Source organism: Onychostoma macrolepis, chromosome 07, assembly GCF_012432095.1.
Source record: "Onychostoma macrolepis isolate SWU-2019 chromosome 07, ASM1243209v1, whole genome shotgun sequence".
Classification (NCBI taxonomy): Eukaryota; Metazoa; Chordata; class Actinopteri; order Cypriniformes; family Cyprinidae; genus Onychostoma; species Onychostoma macrolepis.
Genome location: NC_081161.1, coordinates 5996269 through 6017855, shown reverse-complemented (window position 1 = coordinate 6017855; position 21587 = coordinate 5996269). Strand labels below are relative to the sequence as shown.

Sequence of the window (21587 nt, the reverse complement as noted above, 5' to 3'; positions counted from 1 at the left end):
AACCGCTAGTGCGTATTCATATCTAAAGAGAACTTTGCTATGAACATGGCAGTGACGGTATGTGAATGATAAACCTAGCAATACTGTAACAATTACATAAAGCTACTTTTAACATGAAACCAGGTGAAAAAAGCAACTCAAACATGCCAAAATTAAGAGAAAATGACCATATTCTTCATGTTTACATGAACACTGACAGGTAGCCTGGCTAACTAACACTTTGACAGGACCTCGTGCTTCATGCATCTAGATTGCTTGTTACAGCACTTATCAGCAGCCAAGCATCTTCCAGTGACCAGAAATACTCATAACTTCACATACTTAAGAACCTGTCCCCATTTCAACCATATGGCAACCCAACACAAAAGCAGAGCTACAAGCTGTTTAACTTTACTAAAGTGACAAACTTGAAGACAGCACACGATTTACATACAAATGACAGCCCTATTTAGAACATTAAACGCAATTCGTTTATACAGGACCTTAAGGAAAGCATTATTGAGAGGCTATCGTCCAGCATGTGGCTAACAGTTAGAGCTACAATGATGTAGCATCTACATGGTGCCTCGTTTAAAGTTAGCAGACTTCAAAAAGGCTCTGAGGCTGCTAAAAATACATTCTAGCAGTGACGAACCGTCACTGAAGATGTAATGGATGGCATGTGCGCAATAAACAAGAGAAAAACTCAAACGAAAGAGTTTGAATGAGGTTGAAGACAGGAAGCGATACCGCCCCCAATCAACAGGCCTATTATACTACATTAGCCACACAACACGACTCTATTTCAACTCGCTTGAACTAGAGACACTTTGTAGAAACACTCCATACCTTTTTGCTGTACTCAGTGGAGGGGGGTAAACACGGGATATCCGATAGAAACGTCGCCAAAAGCGCGGTAGGTTCACAAACGCTCGCCTGCTAATGACCGTTATTAACGCGTGGCCAGGCCGCTGCAGCAGCGCGTGGGCCACACACAAACTCGCGGCCAAAAAACACACTCCGACAGAAAGTAACGTACAGCACGAGACAAAATACACACTCTGCACGCCATTATGAGCTAAAACGTTACATAAAAAGAGGCAGAAGTGTTTTCTTACCTGGCTGCTGTGCGAAGCCATGCTCCCGGTGAGATTTCTCCACAATCACAAGATGAATGTTGTCTCGGGGGGAAAGGTGAGTTTGTAGTACTTGGTATTACCAGTAAACGCCTACTGTGACATGGTTTCCATTTTGCTATGGTCTGTCATACGGTGGATTTACTCAGGTTTAGTGCTACTACTCCAGCATATCACGCCGTTTCCCCCACCGTCGCCGCCATCTTTATCTCGCGCCTGTGTGTGCTGCTCGAGCGCGCGCCCTGAGAGATCGTGTGCGTGCGCTGAGGGCGGGCGCGCCAAAATGACGTGCAAATTAAAAACTCGCATTGGGTTATTGTAAGCATTTTTAAATGTTTCAGAACAGCCTATCTAAAATTTCCTATTCTCCCCAAGGTAAAATAAATACAGTTTAAAATATTAAATTTTATATATATCCCTCCAATAAATTTCTGCACTCAAAATTTAATTTTGAAAACGTGCCTTATCTATGCAAACATGTAGCTATTTGAAGATACAGAACATATATTTTTTACATGTAGTTTGTCTCAGTCTTTTTGGAAAGCATTGCAGGACTGGATGGTAGAGAAGTGTGAGGTTGCTGATAGTTTCACTCTAACCTTACAAGATGTAATGTACGGAATAACCAAAGAGTGCTCTGTTTTGTATGATTTTATTAATAATATTATATTATTAGCAAAATATTTTATAAATAAATGTCGATATTTTAAATCTTCTCCCTTGTTTATTGTGTTTAAAAATTATCTAAAATACTTTTCAGATGCACTTAGTAAAATGAAAAATCCAAAGGCAGTGAAACTGTTTAATTTGTTTGTATTATATAATTTGTTGTAATTATATTTTTATTATTATTATTTTCTTTTCGTTCTTGTTTTTGATTCTTATTTTTATATTTTGTTATGTGTTTTGGAATATTTTGTTATGTGCTTTGTCTGGAATTAATATGGTTCTATTGTGTTGAGCCTTCCATAACATATAATTTTTTTGTATACTAATTAAGGCCATTTTGTTATACTCAGATTTTGTACTCAAAAAAAAAAAAAATTCCTGTAAGCATTTTTAGTCATTACCTCACAAATACTTTATTACTCGGGGATTTTTTTTTTTTTTTTTGTAAATCTATTATCTTTAATAGATAATATTAACTGGAATAAAATCATAGCTTTTACCTTATATTTTTAAAAATAAGTTAAAGTTAAAGAACTACATTTAAAAATTTTGCATATATAGCCTACCCCAGTAATGAGATTACATCAAAATTCGGTAATGCTCACTTGAATTGCAATTTCTGTCATTTCAGCATTGAGTCATTTGATCATCTTTTTATTCAAATGCCCCCTTGTTAAAGAATTTTGTTCTGACTTTTCAAAATTCTTTGCTACAAAATCCAATTTAGACATCGATTTCACTATGTGATGTATTCTCTTATTTTTCTCATTGTAAACACAATATACAATGTATAGGAAATGTATTTATTTTATCTGCAAAATATTATATTCATAAATGTAAATTTTCTTCAACATTACCCAAATTACAAGATTTTCTTTGTGACTTTAATTACCTAATTACGACTTAACATTAACAACAAAAAAGTGTCAAATTTGTGAAACTGTTTAATGATCTAAATGTTACATAATTTGAGTTACTACCTCTGTACCTTTAGTTTTACTGTTTTTATACATAGCCTATCCTTTGTTGTCTTCCTGTATTATTTCTTTTAGCCATCCGATGTTGTATCTAATTGCTGTAGTTAATCTTGTTTATACCTGTAATAAAAAATGCTTTATTAACAAAATGAGAGAAATTATATTTAAGCTGATTCATAGATTTTACCCGGATAAGTGCTCTCTTACAAGACTTGATATTAATGGCTTTAAAAGAACAATATACTGTTCTTTCTGTTTAGAAAGCCCTGAAACTTCTTTAATTAGGCTACATTTAGCCTGGAAGTGCTCTTAAACAACATCATTTTGGTGTGACATTCTTGATTTTATGAAATGTTATGTGAATCCTAATTTTGAGTTATAGAAATTTAATTTTTGGTTTTCATGGATGTGGAAAAAAAGGTGATACTTATTTCATAATTCTTATTTTCCTATTAGCTAAATACCATAGGCCTATTCATAAATGTGTGTTTTTTTTTTTTTTTAAGATTCAAACTTGAAATGAAATGTATTTTGAATCTATTGAGTTCTCTACAAACTTAAAAGCAATAAGAGCAATGGCTTTGCTAAAGACTTGGCACTTCCTCTGCATGGACTGAAAGACTGAATGACCATGGACTTATGTTGTATTGTTATGATTTGACCATGATGACAATTGTTATTGTTTTTCTCAAGCATCCAATTAAAAAAAAAAAAAATCACCAGGGTCAATTAAGAAAAACAAAAAGACAAAATACAAACAAAAGTGTATATATAATAAACACATTGTAAATCTGACAAATGTTTAAAGTCCTAATGCCTTTTTTTTTTTTTTTCTTTACTGCCAATGTTCTTGCTGCGTTCACTCAGTTAAACCATAAAAGTTAGTCAAAGAATGGAGTTTAGTTTGTAATCCTAAAACCTGCAATACCATTTCCTATGGGGTTGTTTTTGATTTATGAATAAATTAACGACTTTCTGTTTAAGGACTACAACTACCACAAGGACGTAAGCTTACCTGTATGAGGAACTGGACAACAGGTGTAGTTCTTATGTAGGCCTAACTTGTTAGCAACTTCTACTTTTAAATAATACAGCGGCTTCAAAACTTACTTGAAGGCAATTTATCCTTAAGTGAGAAAAATGAGAAGGTCCTTTAAAGTAATATTAATAACCACCCAATATTTACGTTGCGTAGACTATTAACGTCACCATTACGTGATGACATATATAAACTGGCTGCGTCCCAATCCGCCTATTTATACGATGCCCTAAAAGTATGTACTCTTTTTGTGAAGAAAAAGTATGTATACAAACTTTTGAGTATGTAGCAGAATAGTAGGCACGCTTTGGGACATGCTTCGTCATAGCTGCTTCTTTAACGGACGCTCTGTTGCTTAGTTACGCATCCTGTAACTGTTTAAACTGCCCTGTCAATCATCTTGTCACAGTTAACATCATCCACATTTCGTTTGATTTGATTTCCTACCGTACTGGAGAGAAATAAAGAAGCACATCGCGGGTCTTTCATGCCGAGAACTCTGCTCATGTGTTTGCATAATGATGCATTTCAAAGTAAATGACCAAACATATCATTATAAAAGTTCAAAGTGTTGCTGCATATTAAATATAATGTGGATAATATTAAATAAATATTTTTTTTTATCAGGTTAGACATTGATTATTTAGCACTCAAATCCCTTTCCCTACCCGTCGCGCATATCCGCCATGTTTGTAGTTTTTTTTTAACACTTTTTATGCGTGTTTGTAGTTCTAATCGAATCCTCGTCCACAGCGCAATGTGTTGTGGGCAATATTAGCCGTTAGAGCGTGCATCGATCTGCACTTCGAATTCTAACCGGAAGTAGTAGACCATCCGGGAATCTTTGGCATACTTTTTTAAACATACTATGATTTGGGACATACTAATTCTAATATATTAATGATAGAACGCTTTCTCTTTGCAACTTTTACAAATTAATTAAAATAATTGTTAATAGATTAGCCCAAAACTTTACTTCCTGGTTCAAACTTATGCCCTTTGATCTATGTTCTCACAAATTTTCTAGCACTCGTTCTTGCTTTTAGTAAACTACACAAGCTTAAGGACAACTAATCAAGTAGCCTACTGTAGGTCTAACATTTAAGTTATTAACGCCCCGCGTTAGTGAAATGGTTCATATTTATTTAGAAATTTTGACGAACAACAATCATTTTATTAGCCTATTATTGCTGAAAACAGGAACATACAAAACACAACATATCAAAAGTAGGGACACTTGAAAAGACAATAACAAAAGTAAAACATGGTAAAAAATAAATAAAATACAATAAATAAAGCAAATATTTAAATATATTTTTTTTAAAAACAACGACAAAAAAATGCAATAAAGGGCCATTATTTTACATAAGATTTCTTATACGAAGACTTTAAATGCGGAGCAAATTCTAACAGCCTTCATAGCATTCACATTAAAATAATTCTCCTTAAAAAGAGCTCAAAGACAGGTTTACAATCTCGCGCTGAACCTGTATTTATAATGGTGTGGCGTCGTGACGCTTCTGGAGGCGGAGTCAGAGTCAGACAGGTTTCACAGGTGTGTGTACATTCACAACAACACAAGAAACCTGAGCGAAACCCTGACAAATCACTGCTTACTTCGTCCATTTCAGTAAAAGGTAGGCTCTGTGTTAATTAATTGGTTCATTACCGAGTTACGTGTAAATTTTCGTTACCTAGTACGGTTTATTTTGGTGATTAGTTTCAGGAAATGAGACCATCTTTGCGACTAGATAAAATGTTTACTTTACAGAAATACTTTTATAAAAGTAATACGATTAAACTGAGAACATTTCTTGAAAGGCTGTTCCAATATATAAACCACAACCACATCAGTTAACTAACAATGTAACAACTTGTCATGTTGGTTTCACTATTATTCACGTGAACCTGCATGAAGATGCATCAAGTTTTAAACCCATGAAATTTGTGAAATCTCCTTATTTCTCAGGCAATGCCGGAATCAAGCCGGCAACATCACACAAGGGACAAAGACTACTCCAGTCGAGACAGGAGAGATGAGGACAGGAGGTACAGAGAGGACAGGAGAACACCTGATGGAGATGACAGATCACGAAGCCACCGAGAGAAACAACGATATGCTGACACACAAAGGGACCCCCGTGTGTACGAGGCCGCCCAATATCATAGTCAGGGAGTGTAAGGAGTGATTCTGATGTCTCTGTCCCACCTACAAAATATTTATGTTGTTAGCAGAAGTATGCATGCATGCTGTGACTTTCTGCCCTGCTTGTTGTGATATTTTCTACAGGCCCAGTTACACCGAGACATCATCTTCATACTATGATGACAGTCAACCCCACCATCATACACTTTACAACCTAAAATACATCACAACTAGCAGAGGTAAACTCACTTTGAGAAGCTACTTTGAAACGGTCTCTTGCTAACCTAGTGAGCTTAGAAATTAAGAGTGAAGTTATCTTTTAATTTTGGGGGGAGGAGTCACCAATCATGGTAGCAAACTAGGTGGTGATATAAGACAAAAAGGAGTTTGCAATAAAAGTTTAATACAGCTTTAATTTTTTCCCGCATACATTAGAATGTGTCCTGTTTAATTAAAAACAAAATACAATATCTGAGCAAAAAATAATGACTATCATATATTTTTGCCACAGTTTACTGAAGACACCAACTCAAATGTAATTCGGTAGTTACCAAAAATATATCGCATATCAAAAAATCTTCTATCAAGAATCATTAGATGACATTAACTGTAATATTAAATATTTAGCAATATTTGTCACTATCCTGCATACCACTAGGTTTTAACATTTGTCAAAAACAAGACGTTTTTTTTATCATTTAAAATTTATTTTATGTATTTTAATAAGTACAGGTCAGAATAAGTATGTTGTTTCAATTTTACATTAATATATCTGCTGCACTGAATGATGATGGAACATCATTTCACCAATATTTTGACTCAAAAGTTATTTGAAACATTAACATAGACGCGTGACTTGCATTTAATATGTTTCCAATGTATATAAATTAACTTTTTGTTGGTTTTATTTGATGCGGAAACCAAAACAAGTCGTCTCGTCTTTGACCAATATACACACATTGTGTATGCTTTTGCTTCATTTCTTTCTATGCTTGTTTTTTATACTGGGCTTTCGCATGTCCCTTTATACTTTTATAAGCAGTGTAAAAATGGTGATTTAGAATTTTATTTAAAGTGGTTTTGCACTTGAAATGAAAGCCATTTGTATTATATACGCTACCGTTCAAAAGCTTGGGGTCAGTAATATTATTTACATGTTTTTGCAGAAAGTCTCTCATGCTTGTCAAGGTTGCATTTACAGTGGTGGCCGAAATGATTAGCACACTAGTATTTTCACCAGCTAAAAAAGGTTTTTAAGTCAGTTATTTCTATCTTTTGCTGTAGTGTTTCAGTAGGAAATAAACTTTCGTTTTGCCATTAATTGTGATAATCCAGTTTTTGTTTGCTCCACACAGAGATCTGATCATCATCAGTCTGTCTGAAGAAACTGAGACAGAATAAATCCAGAAGAACTGTGGCAACGTCTCCAAGACGCTTCAAGAAACCTTCCTGCAAAGCTACAGTACTGTTAAAAGTTTTAGGCACTTGTGTAAAAATGCTGTAAAATGAGGATGCCGTCAAAAATAATGTCGTAAATTTGATTTTCTTTATTAATTAACTAAATTAAATCAACATTTGGTGTGAGCATCCTTTACGTTTAAAGCAGCTTTTGCCCTCGGTGCACTTGAGCAGAGTTTTTCAGGAGCTTTGCAGGAAGGTTTCTTGAAGCATTTTGGAGACGTTGCCACAGTTCTTCTGGATTTATTCTGTCTCAGTTTCTTCAGACAGACTGATGATGATCAGATCTCTGTGTGGAGCAAACAAAAACTGGATTATCACAATTAATGGCAAAATGAAAGTTTATTTCCTACTGAAACACTACAGCAAAAGATAGAAATAACTGACTTCAAACCATTTTTAGCTGGTGAAAATACTAGTGTGCTAATCATTTCGGCCACCACTGTATGTGATCAGAAATACAGTAAAAATAGTAACATTGTGAACTCTTTTCTATTTCATAATATGTGATGGCAAAGCTGAATTTTCAGCATCCTTACTCCAGTCTTTAGTGTCATATCATCCATCAGAAGTCATAATATGCTGATAATAAGTATGTCGAAACTGTGATAGATTTATTTTAGGATTCTTTGATGAATAGAAAGTTCAAAGTAAGAGCATTTATTTGAAATGGAAACCTTTTGTAACATTATAAATGTATTTCTAGTCAGTCTTTCTGATCCCAACTTTGTGAACAATATTGTATATTTATGCAATCTCTTTTAATGTGCATATGTTCTTGTCCTGTAGGCATCTGTCAGGCCATGGAGTTCTTCTTAGGCTTGTTGATTGTCATCTGTGCTGGAGTGAACCACAGTAACTCGGGTCGGTATCGGGATATCGCCAGCCTAGGCGGTTTGTACCAGTACTATTACGGAGGAGCCAACGCATTCACCGGAGCCGAGGCGCAGAAGGTCCAGCAGCTCGACGATCAGTTCTACCAGCTCAAACTGCCCCCTTACGTCTACAGCATGGCATGCGGCGGGGCGCTGATGCTCTGCGCTTGTGCCACGCTGGCCCTCGGCGTGTTTCGCATGCCCTACCGTTTCCCTCCTCTGCTGCTGGCTGAAGCCCTGCTGGATGTGCTCATAGGTCTCGGTTTTATTCCTGCCGTCGCTTTCTACTTCATAAAGCTGCAGGAGATCTACAACAACCCCATCTGTAAAGAGAGGGAAGCCATGTACAGCAGCAAAGGTCACAGAGGATTTGAGTGCAATCTCAATGGGGCAGACATAGCAGGAGGCTTGTTTGGTGTTCTGGGGATTATTATATTCCCCCTAAGCGCCGTGTTGGCCATCAGAGCCTTCATACGAGTGAGGAAGATGAAGCAGAGGCCGGCAGAAGACAACAACCTGTGAAGGTCACGCTATTTCATGTGGAAAGCACAGAAGGTCCTACACCAGTGTAAATGCTTTGGTTAGTATTTTTACAGTATCAGAAGGATATGTATTTTTCCATTTTTCAAAAAGAGTTTTTATTATGAAGGACCTTTGCAAGTTTTTTATATTATGTATACTTTTTTTCCATATATTCTTCACAAACATTAGATTTGATTCTTTGATTAAAAAGAAACACACAATATATTGAGTGTTGAATTAAAAAAACACAAAATTAATTACTTTATTAGGGTTTCTGCAGGTCTTTAAAGTCTTTATTCATCCTTTTACAAGTTAAGGTGTTCAATCCGATCTGAAAGTGGTAAATTCATAAAGTCATGGCAAAAAATATCTAAACATTCTTACTGTAAATCGTTTTCTTGAGATGCAAATGTAAAAGTCTTAAAATATTGAAATATTTGAAGCGTTTATGCTTGAAACGAGAAGAAATGTCAATGAGGTATGAAAACTGGTTTTCCCTTTAAATTAAGTTGGTTTTCTGAGCCAGATATTTGTTTTAACCATAAACTCGCTTCATTTTGATCAATTTCACAGAAAACGTCATTTGGTTTCTGAAGTAAGTGTATCATGATTTTAAGAATCTTTAGACATTTGCACCAGAAAACAACAAAAATGAATAACACTGTTTTGCAGTGTGATCAGAAGGTACAGTAAAAGTAACTTCCATATTCTAGTGATTGGGCTATTAAGCTATTCTTATGTAAAATTTATTAAAAAGATGGAGATCGGTTGGATGTTGTACTTTCAAACTTATGTATGGCTAATACAACTCATTGGGTTTCTCTCAAGACATTTACATTCAGAGAACATACTTGCCTTTAGTTGCCTTCAATTTATTTTCTAAATGTTCTGTTTGGTGTAAAATTTACCATCATGAAAACCTGCAGAAGCCTTGTATATATTACATACTCATTTAAATGTCTGTATTATCTTTGGTGCCAGTGAGCCTAGTTCACAGTTTGTAATTTAACATATTAAGCAAGATCATTTCCTTCTTTATATGTGTGTCTGTTACGCAACTGTAGATATTAAAGTATTTTGAGACATGCATATCAGTTATGTGCAAATACATCCCATAAAGGACTTCGGAGGCATCAAAGACACGTATTTCACAGTAAAAATTTTTATTGCTACTTGGCTGAAAAGTTAATTAAAAATACAGCTTTCTGCTCAAAACTAAGCATAGCAGCATCTGAAATGAAATGATGAGCCAGCACCCACTCTAAAAAGTACAGTCCTAGCTGACAGACAGCAAAAGTGCTCGCATTTAGTCCTTTTACTAAATCAGTAAAACAACTCAAATGATCTCCTAAACTAAAAACAATTCAATAATTTAACACAATGAAAATATTCAGCAGTTTACTGCATGCTAAATTAGAAACTTAAAAATAGAATATACATTATGCTTCAGATATTAAAACAATTTCTTATAAACAGAAAAGTTAATATTTTATACAAATAATCACATGATAATATATTCTTTATGTATATATATTATTTATATATATATATTTATATTTATTTATATTCATTTATATAGGGCATGCTTCTCACATTAAATACATGAATAGTTAGTATCTTCAAAGATAGTACCTTGATGGGTGACAGTTTACCATAGAACCCTTAAATCCTAGATTCTGCACTGGAGGACCTATAAATTTGCATGAAACTATGAAGTACAAAAATAAACCTCAGCTTCTTGGCATTGAGGGGAAATATTAAAGCATCTCTTAAAAACAAAATGTACATAAATGATGACAAGATCAAACTTTGGTCACATGTCAACAACAGGAACTTCATCTCAATCCACATCTGTCCAGAACGAACTGTGATTATGTGCAAAAATGTCAATGAATACGCCAGATAAAGATGCGTTTTTGCATTCAAAAGCAGCTTTCATCTCTCTCAGGGTAAAACCACAATCACACGCTTCATGCGCTAACAGCAACTCTCACACTGCGCAGATTTACAAAGAGACTTAAGACAAATGCTTTCTTGTTCGGTCAAATTTAAAAAAAGGATGAAGCACGTTTCTGATAACCTCACTGGATAAAACGTGGGTGGTGGAGTCAGAACTTGGGAAAGCAGAAAAGTAACGAGTATTTAAAGGTGATGTGTGTCATTTTCTACTAAATGGAAGTTCTTGAACACTTCCCTCATCTGTCATTGGTCAGAGAAACAGTTAGCCCCGCCCCTAAGCTTACACCATTGGTTGACACTGGCTGCCATGTTGAACAAAAACACACAGATGTTTTGATGAATCCAGAATGTTTACACTTTTTTTCAGGAATGAACATATGAATGGCACACATCACCTTTAACTTCTCAAATTGCTCGTCATTGTGTGAAATCATGTCTTTATCTTCTTAAAGGGAAATCGAAATCACTATGCAGCATTGTAAAACTTTCCTTTAGTTCTGCATAAATGTTCACACAAAAGTTGCAAAGCCAGTTATAAAAATCAGAGAAAGTTGCAGAGAATTCAGTAATGCGCAGAACTTGTAAAAAGGAAGCTAACTTTTACCTGTTTTTAATAACTGGTGTTCATTTTGAAACACTTCAAACTTTAACGAGAACATTTTATAGTGCAATGCCCAAACTAAGACACCACTAATGGCAAACAAAATCAACTTAATCACATAAAAAAAAAAAATAATAATAAAAAAAAAAAAAAGTACGGTAATACTTAAAGCTTATATATATATATATATGCATTATAAATGCCTTGTAATGCACTCTATGAGCCTAAGAATAATTATAACCACAGTTATAATAAATTATAATATTTATCTATTCATTGTTGCACATAATGCTTTAAAACAAAGGAAAAACAAACTTTTAAAAATTGTAATGCTTTTAAACTCTGGTTACAATTATTTATGAAAAGTTATAATGCATTATGCATACAGGCTTTAAGTAAGCTGGTACCCAAAATACTTCATGCTCCATGATAGAATATTAGACCCCCCAAAATGCCCTATAAATGTTAAACTAAAATATAAGAAAAGTCTAATATTTTATGTGAGCGGGAATATTTGTATAACTGTGCTTTGTGTTCTTCCAATTAAGCATATAATTAAAGGGATAGTTCACCCAAACATTTTATTTCTGTTATTTATTTACTCTCATGTGATTCCAAACCTCTATGACTTCACTTTCTTGTGTGGAACATAGAAGATATTTTGAGAAAAGTTGGTAACCAAAACAGTTTGGTTCTTTTGTGTTCGCAGAAGGCAAGTTTGGAAAAACATAGAATTACATAAATAATAACAATGTTGATTTTGGGGTCTGCTGTTCCTTTAAGAATCACCTCCGCCGTGCCATTAACAAATGAATGTAAACTTAATGGCTATTTGAATAATACAACAAGGAAAATTGCATTTTGCCTACATTTTCAGAAACGTGAGTTTCACCTCAACATGTTTTGGCCAGGAGAGCACAGAGCACAAATGTTAAAGGGATATAAAATACAACATTTGTCTACGTGGCAAAGCAACTTGTATAGTTGCCTAGGCTGAAGAAACGCACTATTTTCACAACAGAGCACTGCACTTGACATCCACAGACATACACAAATGTATGGATTTTCCCCAGTCCTGTTCTTCAATTTTCAGATTAATATTGATCTAATTAGACACCGTATGATTGTTGCATATATCATTTTTAAGTACGATGCAGATATGCATCATGTTGTATAGGTCTATTGAAGGTGCTCTCGAAGTGGTAATAAAGTGGCTGTATCAGTGATGTCGGTTCAAAATATTACTTTCCATTTCCGTTTCCTTATAATGTTAAAGCACTGCGAGGGATGAAACGCTTCTATAGCTAATAACACTTAGACTACATCTTGCAAACAAAGCAAGCCGTCAAATGCTTGTATTCTGCCTCTTAGCACAGTAAGAATCAGCATGTTGTGCCTCAATAACCACATCTCTCCTTTCAACCAAACATTTACAAGAAATTACATTTTTCAGGGGTTATAAAAGAAAAAAAATACCTAAAAGAACAAAGCCTAATGATGATTTTCTATGCATTTCAACAATAGCTAAAATGCAATTCTTAAATATGTCTATGTATATAGATTCTCTGAGCTATGAACAAAGTGCTTATACAGTGTAAAACCCTTTTACTTTATAAGATTGTACAACAATACTTGATGCACTTAAGCATACAGCTCTAAATGGTTTAGGGAATCTAGAGATCAATTTCTAGAAAATTGTACTTCACATTTTTGAGTGCAAAAAAGAGAACTGGACTATAAACACTAAAGACTGTGGAAAACCTGCTTTAAGGCCATGATAGAAAAAAAAAAAAAACAATGAGTCATGCAGGGCTGCTGCGTCCATGCCACTGGCTACAGCTCTCAGTAGCACCCGAGGGACGAACGAAATACTCAAAATAACATACCTTCCCTTCAAGTAGCATTGCTACGTATCTTTTGGCACAAGAGCTACAGTTTCAGGTCTGTAGGCAATTATAATTAACACAAACATCTCTCTAATGCTTGAAGTTAATGGCAGTAAAAGTTCAATTCAAAACCTTCCTGGATGTTAAATACGGGGATCCAGATTAGTTGCATGGCAGCTTTTTCTCCTACATATAGCAAACACAAATCTGTATGCAAGTTTGGCACTACGAACATTGCCATCTGACCATGGAGAATATCTTTTTTTTTTTTAAAGAAAAAAAAAATACACTCAAAATGTCCACTTATAAAGGTTATAATTCACAAAATTAATCTCTTTAATCTTGAGGTCAAATGTCTTGAACATAATATCTGAGCATGCAACAGACTTAAGCTCAGTTTCAAGTTGATGATCTACAAATTTTTAAACATGCCAATGCTGAGACGTCTATGAGATTCAATTTCTATATTTGAAGTGCATCAGTGTCAATGTGAACTGTTGCTTCCTTTCTAAAGACTATGAATGAATTGAATCTAATGAATTATGAGAGTGCACCTAATAAATATAATTTAATACAACCCAATGCCCTACAATAGGCAAAAGAAAAAAAAGGGCTTTCTAACAATTAACAATGGGCTTTGCACTTGATTGTCCCTAATTTTAATTCTCTAATTCTTTATTTATTATTATTTAAAAAAAAAAGTTTTTAAATGTAATAATGAGTTGTGTAAAAGGAACTTCATTCCAGGGAAAACCCTGAAAAAACAACATTGTTGTTTCCAATAAACACCACTAGATGTCTCCTCAAACCATGAGCACAGTGTTGTACTGCTCAGAATTCCCTGATACTGTGATTGTGGCAATGACAAACTCAAATGACCCAATATAGTCTCTTTCCTCAGGTCTCCTGATTCAAATAAAAAAACAAACTCAAACCAGCCTGTTTCCTTATACGTACCATGCATGGCTAAAATAGAGCACACATACCCACACACACACACACACACACTGCACAACACATGATATTATATTACCCAGTACCTCTCATACAAAAAAACCTAAATGTCAGCTGATCATTTTTTTCCTTGATTATGAGATGAGAAAATATCCCAACCTCGCTCAGATCAACAGCAAAACCACACTACTACAAAGACCCGATGACGCATTCACGGCCCAAGGCTGTATAGCACGAGCTCTGTCATGTAGTCATGGCACACTCGAAACTTCAAGTACTCTAAACAACCCGAGACAGCTCAAGTTATGATTTCAGACAAGGTTGTGAGGTCTTTCTGCTCCCCAAATGACCTTAAAGGTGTGGCGATGCTTCCACTGAGCACTGGATGTAGTTTCTGTCTCCATCTCACTCTGACCTCCATCACTAGACCGATTCCCTCTCCAGGGTTTGAATGTTACGTTGGGTTCATTGTACTCTTCAATTGTGCAGAGGGTCCCAGAGACCCCCGTGGCTTTGTCTGGGAGATCCCGTATGCATACAAGAGAGGAGATCAGGAGCGGCGGAGAACGCTCTGGTATTTTTCAACAACACATCTTTCCACAACAACCACCACTCCTTTCCATGAAATGGAGCGGGATGTTTCCAGCAGGTCAGATGGGGAAGAGATCCGTCTGAAATATTCCTCACAGACTTCAAAAGTGCAGATTACCAACTAGTCGCCACTATGGGAAGGTAGGAGAACAACACTGCACTTACACCGGAACAGTAAAGGCTCTCGGAACCTCAACCATCTTCAAGAGGCACTTTTCTCATCTTTTGGTCTCAGTTTAGCTTGATAGCATCTATCCTCCAGAAGGCAAATGTGATCATTGAAGCCTACGTAAGCCTGTGACCTTTGATATAAAGGGCGAATGTCGAAATGAACTCGCGCATGGTGATGTATGAGGTACTCCAGCTCCATGCTGTGGTTTTTGGTCAGGAATAGCCCACATTCTTCAAGATTTCATCGGCTCTGACATTTCCACCCATTTCCACCCTTCCCTTCTTGACTCGGATCAGCCCAAGAATGCACATGCATGGACCCACACGTGATGACGGCGCTAAATAAGAACTGGATTATCTCGAGCGTGCTAGCCTCTTTGATGTGGCACTACGATGCGGAGATGCTCCAATGGTGCGGTCCTCTTGCACCAACTATAGAGCTGTGTCGTAGACGTCCTGTTGCAGGATGGTGGTGGGGTGGAGGCCGGGGACGGTGGGCTGAAGATGGTCCCAGCTGGGGTCTCTCGCTGAGGGAGGCGTTGAAGGAGCCGGCGGCGGCCCGGGAACCACAGGGCTCTGGCCTCTCAGCTGCTCCCGCACATCTTGCTCCAGACTGGGCGGTATAATTAACTGGTCTTCCGGGTCTTGCTGGGCTGGTGCGGCAAAATATCCCGACTTCTTTTTTGGGGCCTCCAGTGCTACCTCAATAATATTGTGGCTGTCCTCGAGAGCCACTACGGAGCCGTTAGACAGCTTCTTCCCGAAGAGACTAGAGGTTGAAGGAGACTTCTTCAGATCTGAGATCTCTCGGCCGCACACGGCCAGCAGGCAGCCGTTGGTGGCAGAAACCACCACGCTGTTTTGCCGCCGCATTTTGCTGTTGGGATAATCCGAGCCCCTCAAATCATGCCGGCCGTCCAGGTCCTTGGGACTTTCCGGTGGTCCGGAGCGCAGCTGAAAAGCGCAGCAGTGGATGTCCACTTCCACCTCAAGCTTGCTCCCGTTTGAGATGACGCCTTCTAAAGGAGCCTCGTCATCGCTGTCCAGTCCATTGTCCGACTGGTTGCTTGAAAAGGTTGCGCTGGAAGGCTGCCGCTGGAATAGAGCCGGGTGCGCCCCTGGCCCCAAGCTCGCCACTGGCCCTGTGTTGCACAAGGTAGCAGTGGGATGCAAACTACAGCGGCGCTCCGGACGAGCTGTTGGTCCCGAAGAGGGGTGCTCGTCCGAAGCTGTGGACCCAGCCTCGCTGCCCACTTCCGAAGCGGACATCTCGCTGTTGAACTCCGAGGCAATGCCACTGCTAGATGACGGCGTGGCTGGGTCACCAGGGGACACAGAGATCGGTAAAGGTGGCCCTCGGGCTTCTGTGTTCGAGAGAGGAGGCTCACATGTACAGCTGTCTTCTCCGATATGCAAAGCGACCACCACTGCTCCCACGTTATCCCGGCACCCATAGCTCTGTGCCAGCGTGCAGAGCTTTTTGGCAGCAGCACGGGGGTCTCTGACAGCCAGCACAGTGCTCACTGCCTCCTGGTAGGAAACCTTCTGGAAGAGTGCTTTGTTTCCTAGGATCAGGAACTCATCCTGGGAACACAGAGGCTCTGTGTGCACCCAGGGTTTGGGAAGCACCCAAGGAAACAGGTAGGAACAGCCAAGTAACCGTGAGCAGCATGTCACTCCACTCACCTTGTTATCCTACAGCACAAGAGTCAAATGATTAGAGACACAAATAAGCTGCTACTTCTCATTCATGGCCATATTTACAATAAACAGCATGATGCATCAGCCAGTTAGCTTTTGGACCTTAGTCAGGGTAGAGCCATATTTAATTTTTGACAGGAATGAACACAAGGCTAAGCGGTGAGGGATAAAGTGCCTTCAATGGTATTGCAAAGAATGCTGTTTAACATACCAATTATTCAACTGACAAAACGTCTCCAAAAATCAGTACTCCATAAGAGAGTTTATACAGCATGTGCCATTATTGACTGTAAGTCTATCCCTCACAGCCTGGTTTTCATCTACATACAATTCAATATGGCATCTAACCTGACTAAGGTATATGGGATGACCTGAGAACGAGTCAATACCTCGGTGATAATAGCTTTTGCCAGTTTGACACGCTCCATCTCCTCAGCGCTTTGTTCTAGGCTGAAAACTTTTGAGAGGGCAAGAGGTTGCCCATCACGGCACAGTACAGCCTGGCAGGTGCCTACGTTGGCCACAGTGAGGCTGAAGTAGCGGCCAGGCTCGGAGGACTCGTGATGGATGTAACAGAGCAGAGCTGAGGCCCCGAGCTTCTGGCCTGCCATGCCAAGTTTCCTGCAAAAAATGCACAACGCAATATGAGAAATGCATTTGTTATTCATATAGCTAAGAATCTAAATTCAAAGCTGTCTGAACTATGGTGCAATTAAGTCATATTTAGAAGCTGAATGGCAAGTTGTAATTGCGAATGAGTTTTCTTTCAAAGTTGTGGGCATCAGTGACAAAATATGGTGGATGCAATAATGGTTTTCTTTTTCAATAAAACTAACCGTTTTAAGTTGCATATATGAACTACGGTAGTACTCTACAACAATTATTAATTTTATCGCTTTCTACAATGCAGATTGTGTCAAAGCAGCTTTAAAGTATTAAACAGGGAAATTAGTGCGTCTTAGATAATGACTTCATAATGATATATCATGACTTATAGGTTACAAAAAACACTTGATGTGCATTCATTATTTTGCAGAAGTAGAGTTTAAAAAAAATCTTGCTGAATTGCCATCTTGCTCTAACCAAGCTCGTTTAAACGCACCTAATGATGTAATTACGACTTCCCAAATTGTAAATATACATTTTCCATAAGGACTTGAATGCACCATAGTTGCAATACACAATTTGTTATTATTTAAAGATATTTTCCTTTGATATTTCACATTATAATATACTTCACATAAAAATTATTTGGAGATACTTTATTGATAAAAATTAAATGTTTACGTAAACATTAGGTGCATCACTTAAAAAGTCAACAGTTAGAAATGTATGAGAATATGATTGACAGTTTCATGACATTTAAATGTACATTAACTACTTTCTGCTGAGCATTACATAAGTAATGCCCAACTGACTAAACATAATCCCATTCATTACATGACTACTTACCAAATAAATAAATGGATATGAAATTTAAATTACTTATGTGATAAGAAAGAGAATGCAGAGTGACACTAGAAAGTAGACCAGTGTATAAATAGATAGTACTATATTATACAAATATATTGATAGAATGTCATGACTGAATCAAGTATTCCAGAGATGGAATGATGAACTGAAGCATACGTGATTTATGGATAAAAATAAAAAAGCTTAATCAAATCAACTTGTGTTTGTGTGTGTGTGCAAAACACACCTATGAGAGGTAAGGAAAGTGTTGCACATGTATACACTGTCCACACTGGAGTGCTGTATCTCCTCTGCCAATACATCTCCCATGGTGCACTGCAGTAACCTGGAAACTTCCTCATTACGATCGCCATCAAAAATCCCATAAGCAGCCTCCGGACTGTCCCCGAAGCGATCCACGGCCAGCACAGACACACACAACCTGAACCCAGGTAAAACAGCAGATTTCAATGGAACAAATGCTCTTGATGAAACCAACACCCAACCAAAATCTTACAAAGTGTACAATATCACATTACAAATACATTTCATTGAATGGTAATGGATACACCTATATAGGTACATACACAAACTCTCTCTCTCTGACAAACACACAAAAGTGGCCCCCCTCGGTGGATGAAGGGTACAGAGAGAGGGTGCGATATTTGAGACGGACTGCTTTGAAACTGTGGAGGTAATGCTCTTCGCAGGGGGAGCCAAGCACACTGAGGTCACATTAAACATGTAGAAACAAGACGTTTAAGCCTATGGGATGCACTCTGCATTCAAACCAGCCCTCCTGCTGCGTCTTGCCTCGCTATCTGCGAAATCCAATGCTACAATTATTCTGAGAATGCCAACTGTTTTTATGCCATCCGAGTATTTATTGGTCGTCTCAGGGTCAGATCGGCAAAACATCTGGGGCTGGATTCTCAAAAATCTTCTTAAGGAGTTAAAAAATTTCTTAGGAAAATGATTACAAACTTCTTGGAATTTTTCTCAAGTGCAGTTCTTGAAAAACACTCAATCCTCTTGTTCTTAAGAAGACAATATTGTTAGTGGTATATGATTAGCAGCTGTTGCAGAAGACTTTCTGATCAACTAAACGAAAAATTTATTTTTTTAAACTGACTGCAGATTACATGATTTTATCATAAGAGCACACACTATTGAGACTGGCTTGATGGGACTTCAGCACCCTGCCTTCCTATTTAACAAGTTTGTTATAGTTGCTGAATTTCAAATTTCAAGTCTTGTCATGCATAATCCTGACCGATCATTGTTTACATTATCAATCATTGGTGTCTCATTTCAGAAAGGGAACCTTTACATTCCAAAGAAAGTCAGAAATCATAGTAGTTAGGCCATTATCAAAGTGTCAGTATTATACGGTAACATATACGACCTAGCAAGTGATATGTTGTAATGCTTAATATTTGAAATAACCCAATAAATTCATTAAACATCTTAAGTTTTGGGATTTAAGACAAGTTGGAAGTTATGCTAACTTTAAGACGTTATTTACAATGATTTTTAAGAAGATTCTTTTTAAGAATTTGAATTCTTTTGTATCGGCTTAAGAACAAACTTGAGAAAAACAGGTAACACTTTACAATAAGGTTCATTAGTTAACTACATTAGTTAACATGAACTAATAATAAACTGCACTTATACAGCGTTTATTATTCTTTGTTAATGTTAATTTCAACATTTACTAATACATTATTAAAATCTTGTTAACATTAGTTAATGCACTGTGAACTAACAATGAACATCTGTATTTTTATTAACTAACGTTAGCGAAGATTAGTAAATACAGTAACAAATGTATTGCTCATGGTTAGTTCGTGTTAGTTAATACATTAACTAATGTTTAACTAATGAACCTTACTGTAAAGTGTTACCGAAAAACATTTTTGAGAATTCAAACATACTCGAGAAAACAAAATATTAATTTCTTAAGAAAACAGCACTTAGGAAAAATTTTATTCTTGCAAATGTTTCATGAATCCAGCCCTGATTCACTCTGGCCAAGAAAGCCAAGAAATTTTTTTTTAAATTAATTAATTTTTTTGCGTGACGTTTAGGGAAGGGTTAATCAGAAATTGATTTGACCGCATTGAAAAATTGAATTGAAATTGATTGAAACTGGCTATTTCTGCTAGCATTTGACTTTTTTCTTCAATATTTCCTCACTATATAATAGAGAATTATGGGTTGGGGATGTAATCTGCAAAACAACTCGATTTTTTGATTGGGGCTTCCTTCAACCAACACTGACAAACACACTCATCGTTTCCTAATCTGTGAATCTCATGTCCTCAGATTTTGCTCACTTGTTTCTCTGCCCACACATCTCAGCGTAACCATGATCCCACAGGGTGGATGTGCCCTGTGCATCTCCAGCGGTCACGGCTGGCTTCTGGTCCAGCTTCAAAGTACTGATGTGACTGGAAGAGAGGAGGACACACAGAGGTGTGAGAGATAAAGACAAAAAAACACAAAAAGCAATTAACCACCTGGGTCTGTGAGAGTATCAGAACGTATTAATATTCATCAGCTGCGTAATGTACTGTGTGTCCCACACGGAGGACTGCTGTTTGTAGCGTCTCACCTGAAGAGGTTGAGCGTTTTGTGCTCTAACATGAGGCTGCTGTTGCCTGTCAGATCCAGCTCTTGCAGTGTTGAAGGCAGAGAGTCCGGCAACAGGATTTCTGTCTGCTCATTGCAGCTCACATCTACTAGCTACACACAGAGCAGAAGAAATACAACATAGTTCATGAAAATAAACTGTAACAAACAACAGCACAATTTTGGTGCATTTGGGGACAAAAGTGATTCGATTTCACCAGACTCAATTGATTGACTTTATTTGACATTTTACAAGCTTATTTAATTATGTAAAATAAAAATTGTCATAAAATGGAGTGTGTAACAAACAACAGCCCAGTTTTGTTGGATTTTGGGAGAAAAATCGTTCAATTTTGGCAAACTGTAAAATACAGTAAATAAAGTAAACAAAAAGTAAAAAAACAGTATGCAAAATAATGTAAAATAAAATTAAGTGTATAACAAACTACTCCTCAGTTTTGTTGGATCTAGGGACAAAAACAATTCAGTTCTGCCAGACATAACTAAATAAGCTTATAAATTTAAAATAACGTAGAATATAATAAATATATTAAAACAAAAAAGATGTATTGTAAAATAAAAGAAATAAAATATATAAATATATTTTTTTTAGAGGGGGACAAAAAGTTTTGCCAGACTTAACTAAACAAGCTTTTTTTTTTCTTTTTTTTTTTTTAAATAGTGAGGTTTTCACAATAATATTAATATTATAATATATACACAATAAAAACAAGAAAAAAAACTTTTAAACAATGTGTTTAAACAACTTTAAATGTTACATCTAAATTGAAGTTAAACATGCAATTTGGAGAAATTTAGGTTAAAATTTTAATGAAGTGT

At 36.8% G+C, this 21587-nt stretch overlaps 3 protein-coding genes across 5 annotated transcripts in view; 1 reads left to right on the top strand and 2 right to left on the bottom strand.

Moving 5' to 3' along the window:
• usp10 (ubiquitin specific peptidase 10) overlaps positions 1-1391 on the bottom strand; it is a 31778-nt gene extending 30387 nt beyond the window's left edge. For both annotated transcript variants that reach the window (XM_058783077.1, XM_058783078.1), the window contains exon 1: positions 1098-1391. In XM_058783077.1, the coding sequence (XP_058639060.1) occupies positions 1098-1118 (21 nt within the window). In that variant the 5' untranslated portion in view covers positions 1119-1391. The remainder of the gene's footprint in view (positions 1-1097) is intronic.
• On the top strand, positions 815-9876 carry marveld3 (MARVEL domain containing 3). 2 transcript variants are annotated; one of them, XM_058783080.1, is made up of 4 exons: positions 815-895; positions 5770-5978; positions 6091-6185; positions 8194-9876. In XM_058783080.1, the coding sequence occupies exons 2-4, from the start codon at positions 5773-5775 to the stop codon at positions 8799-8801; spliced, it is 909 nt and encodes a 302-aa protein (XP_058639063.1). In that variant the 5' UTR covers positions 815-895; positions 5770-5772; the 3' UTR covers positions 8802-9876. The 2 variants fall into 2 exon arrangements, with proteins under 2 accessions (XP_058639063.1, XP_058639062.1); XM_058783079.1 differs by lacking the exon at positions 815-895 and adding an exon at positions 4816-5437.
• Positions 9877-10074: 198 nt separating this feature from the next.
• The window catches only part of phlpp2 (PH domain and leucine rich repeat protein phosphatase 2), a 73485-nt gene continuing 61972 nt past the window's right edge, over positions 10075-21587 (bottom strand). The window contains exons 15-19 of the mRNA XM_058783075.1: positions 20731-20861; positions 20453-20566; positions 18364-18558; positions 17054-17285; positions 10075-16658 (exon numbers count right to left, since the gene is read on the bottom strand). Coding sequence (XP_058639058.1) covers positions 15396-16658; positions 17054-17285; positions 18364-18558; positions 20453-20566; positions 20731-20861 — 1935 coding nt within the window. The 3' untranslated portion in view covers positions 10075-15395. The remainder of the gene's footprint in view (positions 16659-17053; positions 17286-18363; positions 18559-20452; positions 20567-20730; positions 20862-21587) is intronic.

What these genes read in the sequence shown, in the direction of transcription:
- marveld3 (XM_058783080.1), top strand. Translation starts at nt 5,773, where the DNA reads ATGCCGGAATCAAGCCGGCAACATCACACAAGGGACAAAGACTACTCC. An exon ending in CAATATCATAGTCAGGGAGT is followed by an intron (nt 5,979 to 6,090) that starts GTAAGGAGTGAT and finishes TATTTTCTACAG; the next exon opens with GCCCAGTTACACCGAGACAT. An exon ending in ATACATCACAACTAGCAGAG is followed by an intron (nt 6,186 to 8,193) that starts GTAAACTCACTT and finishes CTTGTCCTGTAG; the next exon opens with GCATCTGTCAGGCCATGGAG.